Genomic DNA, 17,569 nt, shown 5'->3' with positions numbered 1-17,569 from the left:
ATAAGGAAATAAGCAAACAGGAAACCACTTACCCAGAGGCACATCACCCCCACAGTGACTGTACGTACATACCCCAACCAGAAGCCATGGATTACAGGCAACATTCGCACTGAGCTAAATGGTAGAGCTGCCGCTTTCAAGGTGCGGGACTCTCACCCGGAAGCTTACAAGAAATCCCGCTGTGCCCTGCGACGAATCATCAAACAGGCAAAGCGTCAATACAGGGCTAAGATTGAATCATACTACACCGGCTCCGACGCTCGTCGGCTGTGGCAGGGCTTGCAAACTATTACAGACTACAAAGGGAAGCACAGCCGTGAGCTGCCCAGTGACACAAGCCTCCCAGATGAGCTAAATCACTTCTATGCTCACTTCGAGGCAAGCAACACTGAGGCATGCATGAGAGCATCAGCTGTTCCAGATAACTGTGTGATCACGCTCTCCGTAGCCGACATAAGACCTTTAAACAGGTCAACATACACAAGGCTGCGGGGCCAGACAGATTACCAGGACGTGTGCTCCGGGCATGTGCTGACCAACTGGCAGGTGTCTTCACTGACATTTTCAACATGTCCCTGATTGAGTCTGTAATATCAACATGTTTCAAGCAGACCAACATAGTCCCTGTGCCTATAGGGAGGAGGTCAGAGACCTGGCCGGGTGGTGCCAGAATAACAACCTATCCCCCAAAGTAACCAAGACTAAGGAGATGATTGTGGACTACAGGAAAAGGAGCACCGAGCACATCCCCATTCTCATCGACGGGGCTGTAGTGGAGCAGGTTGAGAGCTTCAAGTTCCTTGGTGTTCACATCAACAACAAACTAGAATGGTCCAAACACACCAAGACAGTTGTGAAGAGGGCACAACAAAGCCTATTCCCCCTCAGAAAACGAAAGATTTGGCATGGGTCCTGAGATTCTCAAAAGGTTCTACAGCTGCAACATCGAGAGCATCCTGACCGGTTGCATCACTGCCTGGTACAGCAATTGCTCAGCCTGCGACCACAAGGCACTTCAGAGGGTAGTGCGTACGGCCCAGTACATCACTGGGGTAAAGCTGCCTGCCATCCAGGACCTCTAAACCAGGCGTTGTCAGATGAAGGCCCTAAAAATTGTCAAAGACCCCAGTCATAGACTGTTCTCTCTACTACCGCATGGCAAGCGGTACCAGAGTGCCAAGTCTAGGACAAAAAGGCTTCTCAACAGTTTTTACCCCTAAGCCATAAGACTCCTGAACAGGTAACCAAATGGTTACCCGAAGTATTTGTATTGTGTGCCCCCCCAACCCCTCTTTTACACGGCTGCTACTCCCTGTTTATCATATATGTATAGTCACTTTAGCTATACATTCATGTACATACTACCTCAATTGGCCCATTGTGTCCCATCACCCGCCAACACCTCTTTTTACGCTACTGCTACTCTGTTAATCCTATATGCATAGTCACTTTAACCATACCTACATGTGCATACTACCTCAATAAGCCTGACTAACCGGTGTCTGTATATAGCCTTGCTACTATTATTTTCAAATGTCTTTTTACTGTTGTTTTATTTCTTTACTTACCTACACACACACACATTTTTTCTCTCGCATTATTGGTTAGAGCCTGTAAGTAAGCATTTCACTGTAACGTCTACCTACACCTGCTGTATTCGGCGCACGTGACAAATAAACTTTGATTTGACCTTACGATTTATTTATTTTAATTCGGAACATGAAGGTGTCAGTAAAAGGACATTTTGTGTGCAAAAGTACATTTGGTGGAAACATGCTCATAAAGGTTCTACAACATTCGCATGAAAATCTATCACCAATTGGATGAAAACCTAGCTAATAGCACCAATGTTGATATTAGCTAAAGGGCCATTCCATAGCAACATGATTATGCTGAGACTCATATTGTTCACTTTGAAATGTGTCAAACAATTCAAGTTTAAGTAAGTGTTTTTGTCATGTTTTCAGTGGACAGTGTTAAAAGTAGGCTACATAATCCTTGTTCAAAAAGTTGTATGGCTTGTTACAGAACTGTGCAAATGCAAACTACATTAAGTGAAGTGGATTCATACCCGGTAAGAGAATGACATCCTGGGTCCCTGAATTGTACTACACAGAAATGCATAATTATATATTTGAATGTCATTCTATTCATGATGATGTAGCCTAACTAGTTAGTGATAGAAATGAGGTAATATATGCTCTCATCAAAGGTCATGTGAAAGTGTAATAGATTTCTTTTTTTTTACTCACAAAGCATAAAGCTACATTTTCTTCATCTATTTTGCTTTTCAGAATTTGTCTGTGGCATGGTGACACCTGTGAATAATACATCTGAGTGAAAAGACGGACAATTGAATGAATCTTTATTACAACACTGCTATCAATATATTTACCATAAATTGATTCACCCCTTCAAGAACTGCATGTGAAACACACAACTATGTTTGTGTTCTTCCTTGCCAATCAATGACCTGAAGTCAAATGCTTTCAAGTGGAGATGGATTAGAAATGTCCAAAGAGGGATAGATCCACAAAGATATCGCAGCTACATTTTATTATAACAGAACACACACAGACAAACAGACAGTCTTAGCTTTTATTTGACACCCAACTTGATGCTCGTATGAACTTCACATGTTGGTCCACATGGGTCTTTAAACAGTTTCAAAACATACATAGCTAGCTACTCTCTTTGTTATACTGTACTAGCACCCTATTTGAAACAACTAGTAACGCTATGTGGAATTGCCCTAATTTATTCTCTGGCACAACATAAGGCTTGTATAGTCAGCTACACACCCAATTTGTCCTCAAATGGCTTTATAAAGCTCATATATGTTTATATTTATTTATATATATATATATATATATTCAGAAATATATTTACCTTTAGCTAGTTACATGGATGATTTTCAGGAGTATCGGAGGGTCAGCTAATATTATTGCGGTTGCACATACAGAATATCGAAAAGTAAAAAGTACCACTACATGTAAAAATACTTTCCTATTTTACTGCCATCTAATGGACATACATGAAAGCGAATCCTACTCCCCTACAGTCGTCAGAGAACAAAAAGGCCTGTCTCTTGAATGATTTTGAACTAGAGATAAATGTACCAAGAAGAACAGACTTATAATTAGATGGCATTGTATTATATTATTATATCATATCTGTACTTCTACAGATGGGGGTGCATTACAATTTTGCTCTGTCTTCATACAGAATCGTTGGTGACGTTTTAAGTTCCCGTCATGGTTGAACCCTTTCCCACAGTTAGAGCAGACCACTGTTTTGGTTCTATTGTGAATGAGGAGATGGGTTTTCAGGTGAGCCGCTCTGAAGAAACTCTTGTCACACTGAGTGCAGTGAAACGTCTTCTTCCCTGTGTGGCTCTGCTGGTGGCGTTTAAAGTTCCCCCTTAGGCTAAAGCTCTGTCCACACTCAGAGCAGTGGTAAGGCCTCTCTCCGCTGTGTGTCCGTTGGTGGTACGTCAACTCCCATTTCCTACCGAAACATTTTTCACATTGGGGGCAACTGAACGGTTTCTCCCCTGTATGTGTCAACTGATGTCTTCTAAGATCTCTGGAAAAGCCAAAACATTTGTCACACTGAGAGCACTGATAAGGCTTAGGCTTTTCTACTTTGTGTGTTTTCTGGTGTGCATTGAGAATTTCCAGCTGGCCGGAGGACTTCTTACACTCGTGGACATCATAGGACCTCTGTCCAGTGTGGGTCTCCCTTGTATGTGTCAACTGATGTCTCTTAAGGTCTCTGGAAAAGCCAAAACATTTGTCACACAGAGAGCACCGATAAGGCTTTTCTCCTGTATGGGTTTTCTGGTGTGCTTTTAGAGTTTCCGGCCGGTAGAATGACTTCTTACACCTGAGGCAATCAAATGGCCTCTCTTCAGTGTGGGTCATTTGATGTCTCTTTAGATGGGCTGGTCTTCTGTATTCTTTTCCACACTGAGAGCATTTATATGGTCTCTCTCCTGTGTGGCTCTTTTCATGGCTAGTCAGTTGGGTTTGAAATCTGTATCCTTTTCCACACTGAACGCATGTATATGGTCTCTCTACTGTGGGGATCATTTCATAGCTGGTCAGATGGGTTTGTCTTCGTAATCCTTTCCCACATCTGTGTTTTTTGAGTGAATCAGCGAAGACGTAGTTATTCCCACAGTCTGCACAGTGATATGGTTTCTCTCCTGTGTGACTCTTCTGATGTGTTTTCATAACATATTTATTGGAGAAGCTCTTGCCACATTGTGGGCACGTGGCTTGGGTTGCTATGATTTTCCGAAACTTTAGCAGAGTGATGTACTCTTCAGGGTGGGCCCTCTTGAGATGCCCGTGAAAAAAGCGTTCTATGGTGAAACCGAGCGTACAATGAGGGCATGGGTAGAAGGAGGAGGACCCCTTTTTAGAGTCACCTAAAGGACAGAGATAAAAACATCAAATTAACTACACGTATTTCATTATAGAGCCAGTTATTGAGAAATGAAACGTGTTATGTACATGTAACACATTATTATATCTCTACACCGTAACTGCAACCCACCCCACCAATTGTACTCACTCAAATCAGCAGCATTAGCTTTCTCATCTGTATCTAGTGTCATCCCTGGATCCAATGATGTCTTGCTGCAATTTTCAATCTTCAATGCTCCTGAATCATCATGCTCATTGTTTTCACAGTCCTTTGAAGCAGAAATTAGGCGGGTATTCAGTCAGAAAGTCAGTTACAGTATTTTCAAAAATTGGCGGAATACTAACTAGGCCCAGCACTCAAGCTAGTAGCTACTCAAGAAAGCTATGCTTTGTGTTTGTGAAATCATAACTTCATTATGAAGCTATAGGCTTACATTTAGACATTGTTGCCATCCCTATACCTGGCCTACTTCTTGTATATGTCAGTAGCCCACTCCATATGCAGTCACATAGTGGCAGAAAGAATGAAGGTTGAAAGCTAGGTTTGTGGTACACAGCTTTTAATAGGTAAGGTGCAGAACGGTCAAAACAACTAGGAATGAAGACACCTTTAGTTTGAACCTACAAGAAGCTAACCCTACAAAACATCTCAAAGTGTGTATTTCACTCAGTACGTTATTAAATGCTTGAACTCACCTGCACATTATCACTTTCCATCTCACTGTCCTCTGTATCCTCTGTATCTGAGCATGATGATGATGTTTCCAACGGTTCCCAAGGCACTGGCACTTTCACAACATCCTCATCTTCTGACTTCAACCAGTCTTCATTCTCTTCTTCCTTAACTGTAATTAAGGCAACTTTCTCTTCATCTACTGGCAGAAGGGAGCATTCTTCAGACTCCTCTTTGACTGGGACTGGAGAAGGCAGCACCTGACACAGAGAAAACATAATTCATTCAGCATTCTAACAATAACTCTGGGCCACGTAAATGGGCTTGCACAGTGTTAAGGAGGCACTTACCCTTACTTTGAGGTAAGTCATGCTTTTATCTCCACACTCTTGCTCTGTGACTCGATGGATGACTGAAAGTGGATCAAAGGAGGTATCTTGTTCATCCGGGTCCTCATTTTGACAAACCTGGGATGTTTCAACTCTTAATGGCACAGTTGAAATCTGGAGTTCATCAGCTTCCTCTTTGACCTGCCTCCAATGCAGTGAGGGATCCTAGAAAAGACCATGGTTGGGGTTAGAAGAATAACATCTATTTGACCAATAAAACTTGTTAATGCCGCTCATTTTAGATATTGAATAATGAAATGGATTCTCATTTTGAAGAATGCATGATGTGTGGGTTAACCTACAAAAAGCTCTTCTGGCTGACCACTGCTTTCATATGTCCCATATTTATCCATTGGATCCATCTTCAGCAGATAATGAACAGACTCGTGACCTGTCAATAACAAAACAACCCACCCAAATGTTTAGTTAGATCACAAGGATCAACAAAGCCCAATGCATGTCAAACAAAAACAAATCAGTGCAAAGTTTAAGTACATTTTCAGAGGGCATTGTTAAAAGTAGTAATTGTGCATAGAGTGGTATGGTTTATTAAAGAACTGTGCAGATGCCAAGTTTGGTAACAGAATGACGGTATTCATCTTTTTTTCTTTACGTGACAACATTTTCCAAAAACGTAAATATCTGCTCCAAATTATAATTCAAAGATTTCTGCAGAAAGAATGGGCAGTCAGCAATATCAACTTTAGTTTGAAAAACAACCTTTGGTTATCAAACTACATCAAGTAGATTAACACACAGTAACAGAACTATGGTAATGGTATGACATCATTGGTCCCTGATTTGTACTCCACAGAAATCAATAATTCTGGGTTTGAATGTCATTACATTCATGATGATGTAGCCTGAATAGTTAGAGGTAGAAATATGTAATATATGCTCTCAACAAGGTCATTTCTTCTTTTAGCAATGTGTTTCTAAATTTTAAAAGGTAAATTAAAAAACACATACATGTTCTGTATTTTAGTCTGTGATTTAAAACACATTCCGTTTTAAGTATTTTTCTTTGACCTCATAACTCCCCTTCTCCTTTAGTCTTCTTTGCTTTTCAGCATTTGTCAGTGGCATGGTGACAATCTGTGAATAATACATTTGAGTGAAATGACTGGACAATTGAATGAATCTTTATTACAACACTAACGTTAGTATCACGATGTTTACAATCAATTAATTCACCCCTTCAAGAACTGCATTCGACTAAGTACACACAACTGTAATTGTTCCTCGCTTGCTAATAAGAGAACCTCATTAAGTCAAACGCTTTCAAGTGGAGGTGGATTCGAAAAGTCCAAAGCGGGATAGCTAGCTAGCTCCACAATGATATCCCAGCTGCATTTGATAATGAAGTAGGACAGACACGCACTCTTAGCTTTCATTTGACACGCTCCTATGAACTACACACGTTGATCCTAATGGGTCCTTCATAATACCTAGCCTTCAAACATGTATGGCTAGTCTTTGTTATACCGGTACTGTACTAGTACGTGGAATTGCCCTAAAGCATACTAGCTAACGTTAACTTTAGTTAGCTATCTATTATAGCTGGAAAACAGATGGATAGTTAGCCCAACTTGTCATCAAATGGCAATAAAGCTCATATAAACAAGGAAAATATATTTACCTGCTTGCTAGTTACATAGACATCTAAATCTCAGGGAATATTATTAAGGTTGCACATACGGAAACTCGAAAAGACCAATTTTAAAATACTTTATTTTCCTTTCAAATGTATTTTACTGCCATCTGCTGGGCACACATTTACATGAATCCTACTACCATGAATCCTACGTCAGATAAGGAAAAGGCCTGTCTTGAATGATTTACATTTTCAACTAGACCAATGTACCAATAACATACTTAATTAGGTGGCAGTGTATTACATCAGTTACATTATTATAATATGTTCTTTATTGCAATCCTCTGACACCTACTCACGAAAGATCATATATGTACTTCTTCCGCTTACTCGGTCTTTACACAGAATCGTTGGTGACGTTTTATGTTACATCCTGATTGAATCCTTTCCCCAAACAGAGCATTTAAATGGTCCCCCTCCTGTATGGATAATTTCATGGCTGGTCAGACTGGTTCGTCCGCTGAATCCTTTGCCACACTCGAGAGCATTTATATGCTCTCCCCAGCGTGAGTCCATCTGTGTCTTTTAAGTGCATCAGCGTAGACAAAGCTCTTCCCACAGTCTGCACAGTGATGAGATTTCTTCCCTGCATGAGTCCTCTGATGCGTTTGCATAACATATTTATTGGTGAAGCTCTTGCCACATTGTGGGCATGTGGCTGGGGTCACCCGTAAACTCCCTCTTTTATAGGCTTTGATTTTCCCAGTCTTCAGCATTTCAATGTAATCTTTAGGGTGGTCCCTCTTCAGGTGCCCAAGGAAAAAGCGTTCTATGGTGAAGCCGATTGCACAATGGGGGCAGGGGTAGAAGGAGGACCCCCCTTCAAAGCAACCTACAAGAAAGTGAGAAGAACATCAAATGAACTCAAGTTCTACTTCATTAGAGCCATTCCACTGGGCACACACTGGTTGAATCAATGTTGTTTCCACGTCATTTCGGAATGACGTTGAACCAACGTGGAATAGATGTTGAATTGATGTTTGTGCCCAGTGAAATAGTTAATGAGCAATGAAACAGTTGTCATTTACATGGAACACATTATTATATCTAGACCATAACTGCAACCCACCCCACCAATGGTACTCACTGAAATCAACAGCATTAGCTTTCTCATCTCTATCTGGTAGCGTCCCTGGATCCAATGATGTCCTGCTGCAATCTTTAATCTTCACTCCTCTTGAAACATCAAGCTCATGGTTTTCACAGTCCTTTGAAGCAGAGATAAGGGGGATTCAGTTCAGTCAGAAAGTCCGTTTCCTGGGCACACGACGTAATTTCAAGGTGGACATTTTTATCATATTTGGTTGAGACATTGATCAATGAGTTTAACCTTTATTCACCCGCTCAAAAAGACAGCCAGAAGTTTGTTGAATTCCCAATGTGTAATCACTATGCTTTCAAACATCTAAAAGAACAATTGAATAACAATGTCAGATTTTTGGTTTAGTTGTCATCTACACTGAGTATACAAGGCATTATGAACACCTGCTCTTTCCATGACATGTGTGCCATTCAGAGGGTGAATGGGCAAGACAAAAAATGTAAGTGAACTGGGTATGGTAGTAGGTGCCAGGTGCACCGGTTTGTGTCAAGAACTTGGCCACGACTGCACGGCTCCAACACCATCATTAAGTATGCTGACGACATAACAGTGGTAAGCCTGATCACCGACAACAATGAAACGGCCTATAGGGAGGTTTTCGGAGAACTGACCATGTGGTGCGAGGACAACAACCTCTCCCTCAATGTGAGCAAGACTAAGGAGCTGATCGTGGACTCCAGGAAAAGGTGGGCCGAACAGGCCCCCATTAACATCGACGGGGCTGTAGTGGGTCGAGAGTTTCAAGTTCCTTGGTGTCCACATCACCAAAGAACTATCATGGTCCAAACACGCCAAGACAGTCGTTAAGAGGGCACGACAGAGCCTATTCCCCATCAGGAGACTGAAAAGATATGGCATGGGTCCCCAAAAGGTTCTACAGCTGCACCATTGAGAGCATCCTGACCGGTTGCATCACCGTCTGGTATGGCAACTGTTCGGCATCTGACCGCAAGACGCTACAGAGAGTAGTGCGAATGGCCCAGCACATCACTGGGGCCAAGCTTCCTGCCACCCAGGACTGAAATAATAGGCGGTGTCAGAGGAAATCCCATAAGATTGTCAGACTCAGTCACCCAAAAATGTTAAATGTGTCACTCATAATACCCCATAATGTCAAAGTTGAATTATGTTTATAGACATTTTTTTAAATGAATTAATAATGAAAAGCAGAGATAGTGAGTCAACAAGTATTCAACCCCTTTGAGGCAAGCTTAAATAAGTTCAGCCGTAGAAATGTGCCAAACCAGTCACATAATACGTTGCATGGACTCATTCTGTGTGCAATAGTGTTTAACATGATTTTTGAATGACTACCTCATCTCTGTATCCCACACATATACTGAACAAAAATATAAATGCAACATGGAAGTGTTGGTCCCATGTTTCACGAGCTGAAATAAAAGATCCCATAAAAGGTTCCATATGCACAAAAAGCTTATTTCTCTAATATTTTGTGCACAAATTTGTTTACATCCCTTTTAGTGAGCATTGCCACTTTGCCAAGATAATCCACCCACCTGACAGGTGTGGCATATCAAGAAGCTCATTAAACAGCATGATCATTACACAGGTGCACCTTGCGCTGGGGACAATACTGACCTACCAACCAAAAAGGCAGTAACAAACTAATTTCGGACCAAATGAGCAATGTCATTTTTGCTACATTAAATACATGCTTAATCATGTGGACAAGTATCCTGCCTCTATTGTATTGTGTTTTGGAGAAAACTGGGGTCATGTTAGCAATAACTGCAAAAAAGTTACTGTGAAACCAAGGTAAATAAAAGCCATTTTTCTCAGTTCCACACTATGAGCAGTTACTGCCTTTTTGCTTGGTAGGGTAGAATAAAATACCACTAAAATATGCAGTTTTATCACACAACAAGATTTTAGGGAGCGTGTGATTGGCATGCTAATTACAAGAATGTTGTGTTCATTTCTCTATCATAGGCCGCCTCCAATGTCATTTTAGAGAATTTGTAAGTACGTCCAACCGGTGTCACAAAAGCAGACCACGTGTAACCACGCCAGCCCAGGAGATTCACATCCAACTTTTTCACCTGCGGGATCGTGCGAGACAAGCCAGCAGGACAGCTGATGAAACTGAGGAGCATTTCTGTCTGTAATAAAGCCTTTTGGTGTGGGAAAAACTCCCCAGTGAGTGGCCCTGGCTTCCAAGTGGGTGGGCCTCTGCCCAGTCATGTGAAATCCATAGATTAGGAGTTAATGAATGTATTTCAATTGACTGATTTCCTTATGAACTGTAACTCAGTAAAATCGTTGCATGTTGTGTTTATATTTTTGTTCAAGGTCCCGCAGTTGAGCAGTGAATTTCAAACAGATTCAACCACAACGGGAGGTTTTTTTTTTAACCCATTTTTTTACCAATCTGCCAATAGGTTCCATTTGTAAATAAAGCCAACATTGAATATCCCTTTGAGCATGGTGAAGTTCTTCTTTATACTTTGGCTGGTGTATCAATACACCCAGTCACTACAAAGATACAGGCGTCCTTCCCACTCAGTTGCCGGAGAGGAAGGAAACCACTCAGGGATTACACCATGAGCCCAATGGTGAGTTTAATGGCTGTGATAGGAGATAACTGTTGATGGATCAACAACATTGTCATTTAGCTTAGTATTGTGGAGTAACTACAGAGTGAAAGGAGGAAGCCTGCACAGAATACAATTATTCCAAAACATGCAATAATGCACAAAAGTAAAACTGCCAAAAATGTGTCAAAGAAATTAACTTCATGTCCTGAATATAAAGTGTTATGCATGGGGAAAATCAAACATCATCACAGAGTACCACTCTTCATATTTTCAAGCATGGTGGTGGCTGCATTATTTTATGGGTATGATTGTCATCGGAAAGGACTAGGGAGATTTGTAGGATAAAAAGGAAACTGAATAGAGCCAAGCTCAGGCAACAACAAAATAAGTCTGCTTTCCAACAGCCACTGGGAAACAAACGCACCATTCAGCAGGACAATAACCTAAAATAACCTAAGGCCAAATTTACACTGGAGTTGCTTACCAAGACAACATTGAATGTTCCTGAGTGGCCTAGTTACAGTTTTGACTTCAAATTGGCTTGAAAAATCGATGGCAAGACTTGAAAATGGCTGTCTAGCAAAGATCAACAACCAACTTGACAGAGCTTGAATAATAAAAATAATTTAAAAAATGTGCAAATATTGTACAATCCAGGTGTTCAAAGCTCTTAGACTTACCCAGAAAGACTCACAGCTGTATTCGCTGCACAGGTGATTCTAACATGTATTGACTCAAGGGTGTGAATACTTATGTAAATGAGACATTTCTGTATTTCATGTTCAATAAATTTGCTAAAATTTCTTAAAACATGTTTTCACTTTGTCATTATGGGGTATTGTGGGTCGAGGGGTGAGAGAGAAAAAAATCATTTGAATAAATGTTGAATTCAGGCGGTAAAAACTAAATGTGGAATAAGTAAAGGGGAATTAATACTTTCTGAAGCCACGTCACAATACGTTGCCAAATTGCATTGATTCAACAAGTTTTTTGCCCAGTGGGTTACCTTTAAGAATTGGCTCAAGAAAGCTATGCTTTGTGTTTGTGAAATCTTAACTTTGTTATGAAGCTATATGCTTAAATTTAGACATTATCGCCACACCGATACCTGGCCTACTTCTTTTATATGTCAGTAGCCCACTCCATATGCAGTCACATAGTGGCAGAAAGAATGAAGACTGAAAGCTAGATTTGTGGTACACAGTGTATAATAGGTAGGGTGCAGAATGGTGAAAACAACGAGTGGAATTAATTCACTTTTAGTATGGCCCTTCAAGAAGCTAACCCTACAAAACATCTCAAAGTGTGTATTTCACTCAGTACATTAATACATGCTTGAACTCACCTGCACATTATCACTTTCCATATCACTGTCCTCTGTATCCTCTGTATCTGAGCATGATGATGATGTTTCCAACGGTTCCCAAGGCACTGACACTTTCACAACATCCTCATCTTCTGACTTCAACCCGTCTTCATCCTCTTCCTTCTTCACTGTAAATAGGGCAACTTTCTCTTCATCTACTGGCAGAAGGGAGCATTCTTCAGACTCCTCTTTGACTGGGACTGGAGAAGCCGGCACCTGACAGAGAAAACAAAGTACCAGTCACAAGTTTGGACACACCTACTCATTCAAGGGTTTCTCTTTATTTATTTTTTACTATTTTCTACATTGTAGAATAGTGAAGACATCAAAACTATGAAATAACACATATGGAATCAAGTAGTAACCATTTTTTTAGTTTTTTAATCAAAATATATTTTATATTTAATATTCTTTAAAGTAGCCACCCTTTGCCTTGATGACAGCTTTGCACACACTTGGCATTCTCTCAACCAGCTTCATAATGCATTTCAATTAAAAAGGTGTGCCTTGTTAAAAGTTAATTTGTGGAATTTCTTTTTCTTAATGCGTTTGAGCCAATCAGTTGTGTTGTGACAAGGTAGGGGTGGTATACAGAAGACAGCCCTATTTGGCAAAAGACCAAGTCCAAATTATGGCAAGAACAGCTCAAATAAGCAAAGAGAAACGACAGTCCATCATTACTTTAAAACATGAAGATCAGTCAAGCCAAAAAATGTCAAGAACTTTGAAAGTTTCTTCAAGTGCAGTTGCAAAAACCATCAAGAGCTGAAACTGTCTCTCATGGGATCGCCGCCACAGGTAAGGAAGACCCAGAGTTACCTCTGCTGCAGAGGATAAGTTAATTAGAGCCTCAAAAATTGCAGCCCAAATTAATTGCTTCACAGAGTTCAATTAAGAGACATCTGAACAGTTGATATTGAGATTCATGGTCGAATTGCTGCAAAGAAACCACTACTAAAAGACCCCAATGAGAAGAAGAGTTGCTTGGGCCAAAAAACACGAGCAATGGACATTAGACCGGTTGGAAATCTGTCCTTTGGTCTGATGAGTCCAAATTTGAGATTTTTGGTTCCAACCACTGTGTCTTCATGAGCTGCAGAGTAGATGAACGGATGATCTCTGCATGTGTGGTTCCCACCGTGAAGCATGGAGGAGGTGGTGTGATGGTGCTTTGCTGGTGACACTGTCAGTGATTTATTTAGAATTAAAAGGCACACTTAAGCAGCATGGCTACCACAGCATTCTGCAGCGATACACCATCACATCTGGTTTGTGCTTAGTGGGACTATCATTTGTTTTTCAACAGGACAATGACCCAAAACACACCTCCAAGCTGTGTAAGAGCTATTTGACCAAGAAGAAGAGTGATTGAGTGCTGCATCAGATGACCTGGCCTCCACAATAATCCGATCTCAACCCAATTGAGATGGTTTGAGATGAGTTGGACCGCAGACTGAAGGAAAAGCAGCCAACAGGTGCTCAGCATACTCTTTCAAGACTGTTGGAAAAGCATTCCAGGTGAAACTGGTTGAGAGAAAGCCAAGAGTTTGCAAAGCTGTTACCAAGGCAAAGGGTGGCTACTTTGAAACCATTGAATGAGTAGGTGTCCAAACTTTGACTGGTACTGTAATTCTAACACCTCTGGGCCTTGTAAGTGGGCTTGCAGTGTAAAAGAGATACTTACCTTTAGATGTGTCATGCCTTTATGTCCACATTCCTGCTCTGTGACTCCATGCATGTCTGAAACTGTGTCAAAGGAAGGATCTTGTTCATTGGGGTCCTCCTTTTGACAAACCTGGGATGTTTCAACTCCTAACGACACAGCTGAAATCGGAAATTCTTCAGCCTCCTCTTTAACCTCACTCCAATGCAGTGAGGGATCCTAGAACAGACCACCGTTGGTGTTAGAAGAATAAACTCAATTTGACCAATAAAACCTGTTAATGGATAGCCGATTTAGTTTAGATGTAAAACTAAATATTTTATAATTTTGAAGAACAAATAGAAATGTGGGTTAACTTCTTTTGGCTGATCACTGCTTTCACATCTCCCATATTGATCCATCTTCAGTAGATGAACAGACTCGTGACCTGTCAATAACAAAACAAACCACCCAAATGTTGAGTTAGATCAATTAGGATTAAGTACCTTGTCAGCTCGGTTTCTGGCCCGGCGCTCTTAACCGCTAAGCTACCTTCCGCCCTGATCTTAGCTTAAGGGCAATTCCAAAGTTTCTCTTTGACCTTAACTTCACTCTTTTTTGCTTTTCAGCATTTGTCAGTGGCATGGTGACAATCTGTGAAAAAAAAACATTTGAGTGGAATGACTGATGGACATGTGAATTCATCTTTATTACAACACTAACATTAGTATCAAGATGTTTACAATCAATTCATTCACCCCTTGAAAACAACTGCATTTGCTAAATCACAAACACACACACACGTGCGTCTTCAAAGTTTCCGTCCAAAACACTTTCAAGTGGATATGGATTCAAAAAGTCCAGAGGGATAGATCCACAATGATATCACAGCTGCATTTGCACAGATCCATATACTGTGTGTGCCTCCAGTTGACAAACTACACTTCCTCCCCAGCTACGCTTACTCCAGGCTTTACCAAATTAATTTCATTTTTTGCCCTAGCACTACACAGCTGATTCAAGTAATCAAGCATTAGGGCCTGGTCCGGGGGTGAGCATCATGTCCACGTTAATGATCGCTGTTCTGATGTTCAGAAGCTCTTTTCGGTCATAGGAAATGGAGGAAACGTTATGTACAAAAACAGTTAAGATCAGCACCCCCCCCCCCCAACCAGTAAAATGGCTGCTATCCAATCCAGCGCCATTCTCTCAATGTTTGATAGAGAAGTTAAAATCCTGTGCAAGTTAAAAATCCTTTGCAAGTTTTCGCCATTATGCTACCTTAATTTTGCTCACTCAGAGCTATGGCTAATTTAGGTTCCAAATGTCCACCAACAGGTTGGAAAATGGACCCAAAAAGTATGTATACACAAAAAGCTTATTTCTCTCCAGTTTTGTACGCAAATGTGTTTACATGCCAGTTTGAGTATTTCTCCTTTGCCAAGATAATCCATCCACCTGACATGTGTGGCATATCAGGAAGCTGATTAAACAGCATGATCGGGGGACAATAAAAACCCACTAAAATGTGTAGTTTTGTCACAACACAATGCCACAGATGTCTCAAGTTCTGAGGGAGTGTGCAATTCTCATGGTGAGTGCAGGAATGTGCAATTTAATGTTAACGTCGCTACCCCAAGCCACCTCCAAAGTAGTTTGAGAATATGGCAGTACATCCAAACGGCCTCACAAACGATCTGAGACCAGCCACCCAGACAGCTGATGAAACAGTGGGTTTGCACAAACAAAGAATTTCTGCACAACCTGTCAGAAACCGCATCAGGGAAGCTCATCTGCTTGCTCATCTGCTTGCTCGTCGTCCTCACCTGGGTTTTGACCAAACTGCAGTTCGGCGTTGTAACTGACTTCAGTGGGCAAACGCTCACATTTGATGGCCACTGCCACGTTGGAGAAGTGTGCTCTTCACGGATGAATCACGGTTTCAACCATATTGGGCAGGTGGCAAACATTGTGTATGGCGTCGTGTGGTGAACAGTTTGCTGATCAACTCTATGCGAATGAGATGTATTGTGCTGCATGAGGCAAAAGGTGGTCACACCAGACACTGACCGGTTCTGATCCACACCCCTACCTTTTTATGTAGGTATTTGTGACCAACAAATGCATAGCTGTATTCCCAGGCATGTGAAATCCATTGATTAGGGCCTAATGTATTTATATTGACTGATTACCTTATTAACTGTAACTCAGTAAAATCTTTGAAATTGTTGCGTTTATTTATATTGCTGTATACTAGTTCGTGGAATTGCCCAAAAGCTAACGTTGGCTTGTAGCTAGATAGCTATCTATTATATTCTAGCTAGATAATCCGATTCTATTTGGCAAAATGATGGCTTCTACAGCTAGCTACACAACCAACTTGTCATCAAATAAAGTTCATATATGTTTAGATAAATATATACGCATAAAAATATATTTACCTGTAACATGGATGTTTTCAGAAGTATCCGAGACTCGGGGAATATTATTGCGGTTGCACATACGGAAACTCGAAAAGACCAAAATACATTCCTTACCTTTAAAGGCTATTTTTTTGATACCTCAGCTGGACATACATGAAAGTGAATCATACTTCCCTGCAATTGGCACGTCAAAAGAACGAAGCCTTCTTGGATAAAAATAACGTTCAATGAATTTGAACGAGACCAATGTACCAACAAGAACGGAACCCCCGTTAGACCCCTTTCTGTGTTTGCAAACATTGCGGCACGATGGCAATGAGCGAAAGTTAGTGGCAGAACATGGGGGAGTTCTTACAGAAAGCCAGCAACAAAAAAAAACATATATTTAGATGTTGCTTAAGAGTGCTTGTCATACTACTTTTGGATTATAATTGGATTTTAAGGCTCGTATGAATGTCTTGCTTAATATGTTTGTGTCATCATCGCAAATCAACAGTATTAGACTTTTTTTTATTTTTTACACTTTCACTCCAAGCAGTAAAATGTCTCTGGCTTTTTTTTAATACAAAGATCACAATCAAATATAATATTATTGACTGTTCAATCAAGAATCAAAACATAATTGCATTATAACCCCAAAAAGTTTTGTTTAGAAGTAATAACAACGTAAATGTTGAATGAGCGCAGATGTCGATGGTTTTCTTACTGCAGCCAAGAGTCTCGCGCATCTGTGCTGGAAAGAGGTCTAATGGAGCTCGTTTATTCCCGATTTCCCATTTGACTGGAACTCACTGAAGTCAAGTTTTCGTAGTTCCGAGTTAAGTTGTTTTGAGCAAGGCCCAAACCATGCTTCATTCATAGCATGGCCAATGTTGAATGTTTATCATTTTTATTTGGGGAAAAGAGACCCTTAATCCCCGATTTGGGACCATACAGCCACTCCCCTGATTAGCAGGCTAGTGATTGCTTTGCAATGCTTGCAGTTTCCTTACAAACCACTCATTGTTGAATTTGCAATTTCCAACTTGTGTAATGTTTATGTCCAATGGCCGATGAGCACCAATACATTTTATCTATAACTTCTCTTCATTCTTTATCTTCATATGACAAGGATTAAAAATTATTTGCCAGTAGATTGGCGTCTTGATTCATGATGATGACTGCTAGCTATGATTTTGAAAGTATGATGTTGACATGATCAGTCCAATCAAAGCTACTGTACATATAACGTGATTTGACGTCATTCTGTGGCCAATGACCTTGAACCTTCTTGGATGGGCACTTCTAATGTAACTCTATGGCAGCACCCAAGGGGATAGAGTTTTCTAGCTCTAC

At 40.7% G+C, this 17,569-nt stretch overlaps 1 protein-coding gene across 6 annotated transcripts; it reads right to left on the bottom strand.

Moving 5' to 3' along the window:
- Positions 1-2,584: 2,584 nt before the first annotated feature.
- On the bottom strand, positions 2,585-16,532 carry LOC109902656 (oocyte zinc finger protein XlCOF6-like). 6 transcript variants are annotated; one of them, XM_031785941.1, is made up of 11 exons: positions 16,253-16,532; positions 14,318-14,465; positions 13,854-14,051; positions 12,149-12,385; positions 8,234-8,354; positions 7,132-7,978; positions 5,795-5,883; positions 5,454-5,657; positions 5,127-5,363; positions 4,579-4,699; positions 2,585-4,432 (listed from the first exon to the last, which is right to left on the bottom strand). In XM_031785941.1, the coding sequence occupies exons 7-11, from the start codon at positions 5,852-5,854 to the stop codon at positions 3,168-3,170; spliced, it is 1,887 nt and encodes a 628-aa protein (XP_031641801.1). In that variant the 5' UTR covers positions 5,855-5,883; positions 7,132-7,978; positions 8,234-8,354; positions 12,149-12,385; positions 13,854-14,051; positions 14,318-14,465; positions 16,253-16,532; the 3' UTR covers positions 2,585-3,167. The 6 variants fall into 6 exon arrangements, with proteins under 6 accessions (XP_031641801.1, XP_020354795.1, XP_020354798.1 ...); XM_020499206.2 differs by lacking the exon at positions 14,318-14,465 and adding an exon at positions 6,462-6,587 and having other exon boundaries at positions 13,854-14,259; positions 16,253-16,325; XM_020499209.2 differs by lacking the exon at positions 14,318-14,465 and adding an exon at positions 6,462-6,587 and having other exon boundaries at positions 5,460-5,657; positions 13,854-14,259; positions 16,253-16,325.
- Between the last annotated feature and the right edge of the window lie 1,037 nt (positions 16,533-17,569).

This window comes from Oncorhynchus kisutch, linkage group LG13 (genome assembly GCF_002021735.2).
Source record: "Oncorhynchus kisutch isolate 150728-3 linkage group LG13, Okis_V2, whole genome shotgun sequence".
Lineage (NCBI taxonomy): Eukaryota > Metazoa > Chordata > Actinopteri > Salmoniformes > Salmonidae > Oncorhynchus > Oncorhynchus kisutch.
The sequence above is the reverse complement of the archived record's forward strand: the minus strand, read 5'-3'. Positions and strand labels throughout refer to the sequence as shown.

Excerpts from the sequence above, each read along its gene's own strand:
- LOC109902656 (XM_031785941.1), bottom strand. The coding sequence starts at position 5,854 with ATGGATCCAATGGATAAATATGGGACATATGAAAGCAGTGGTCAGCCA. Across the intron at positions 4,700-5,126 it reads TGGAAAGTGATAATGTGCAG|GACTGTGAAAACAATGAGCA; the intron begins GTGAGTTCAAGC and ends TCTGCTTCAAAG. Across the intron at positions 4,433-4,578 it reads AGCTAATGCTGCTGATTTGA|GTGACTCTAAAAAGGGGTCC; the intron begins GTGAGTACAATT and ends TCTGTCCTTTAG.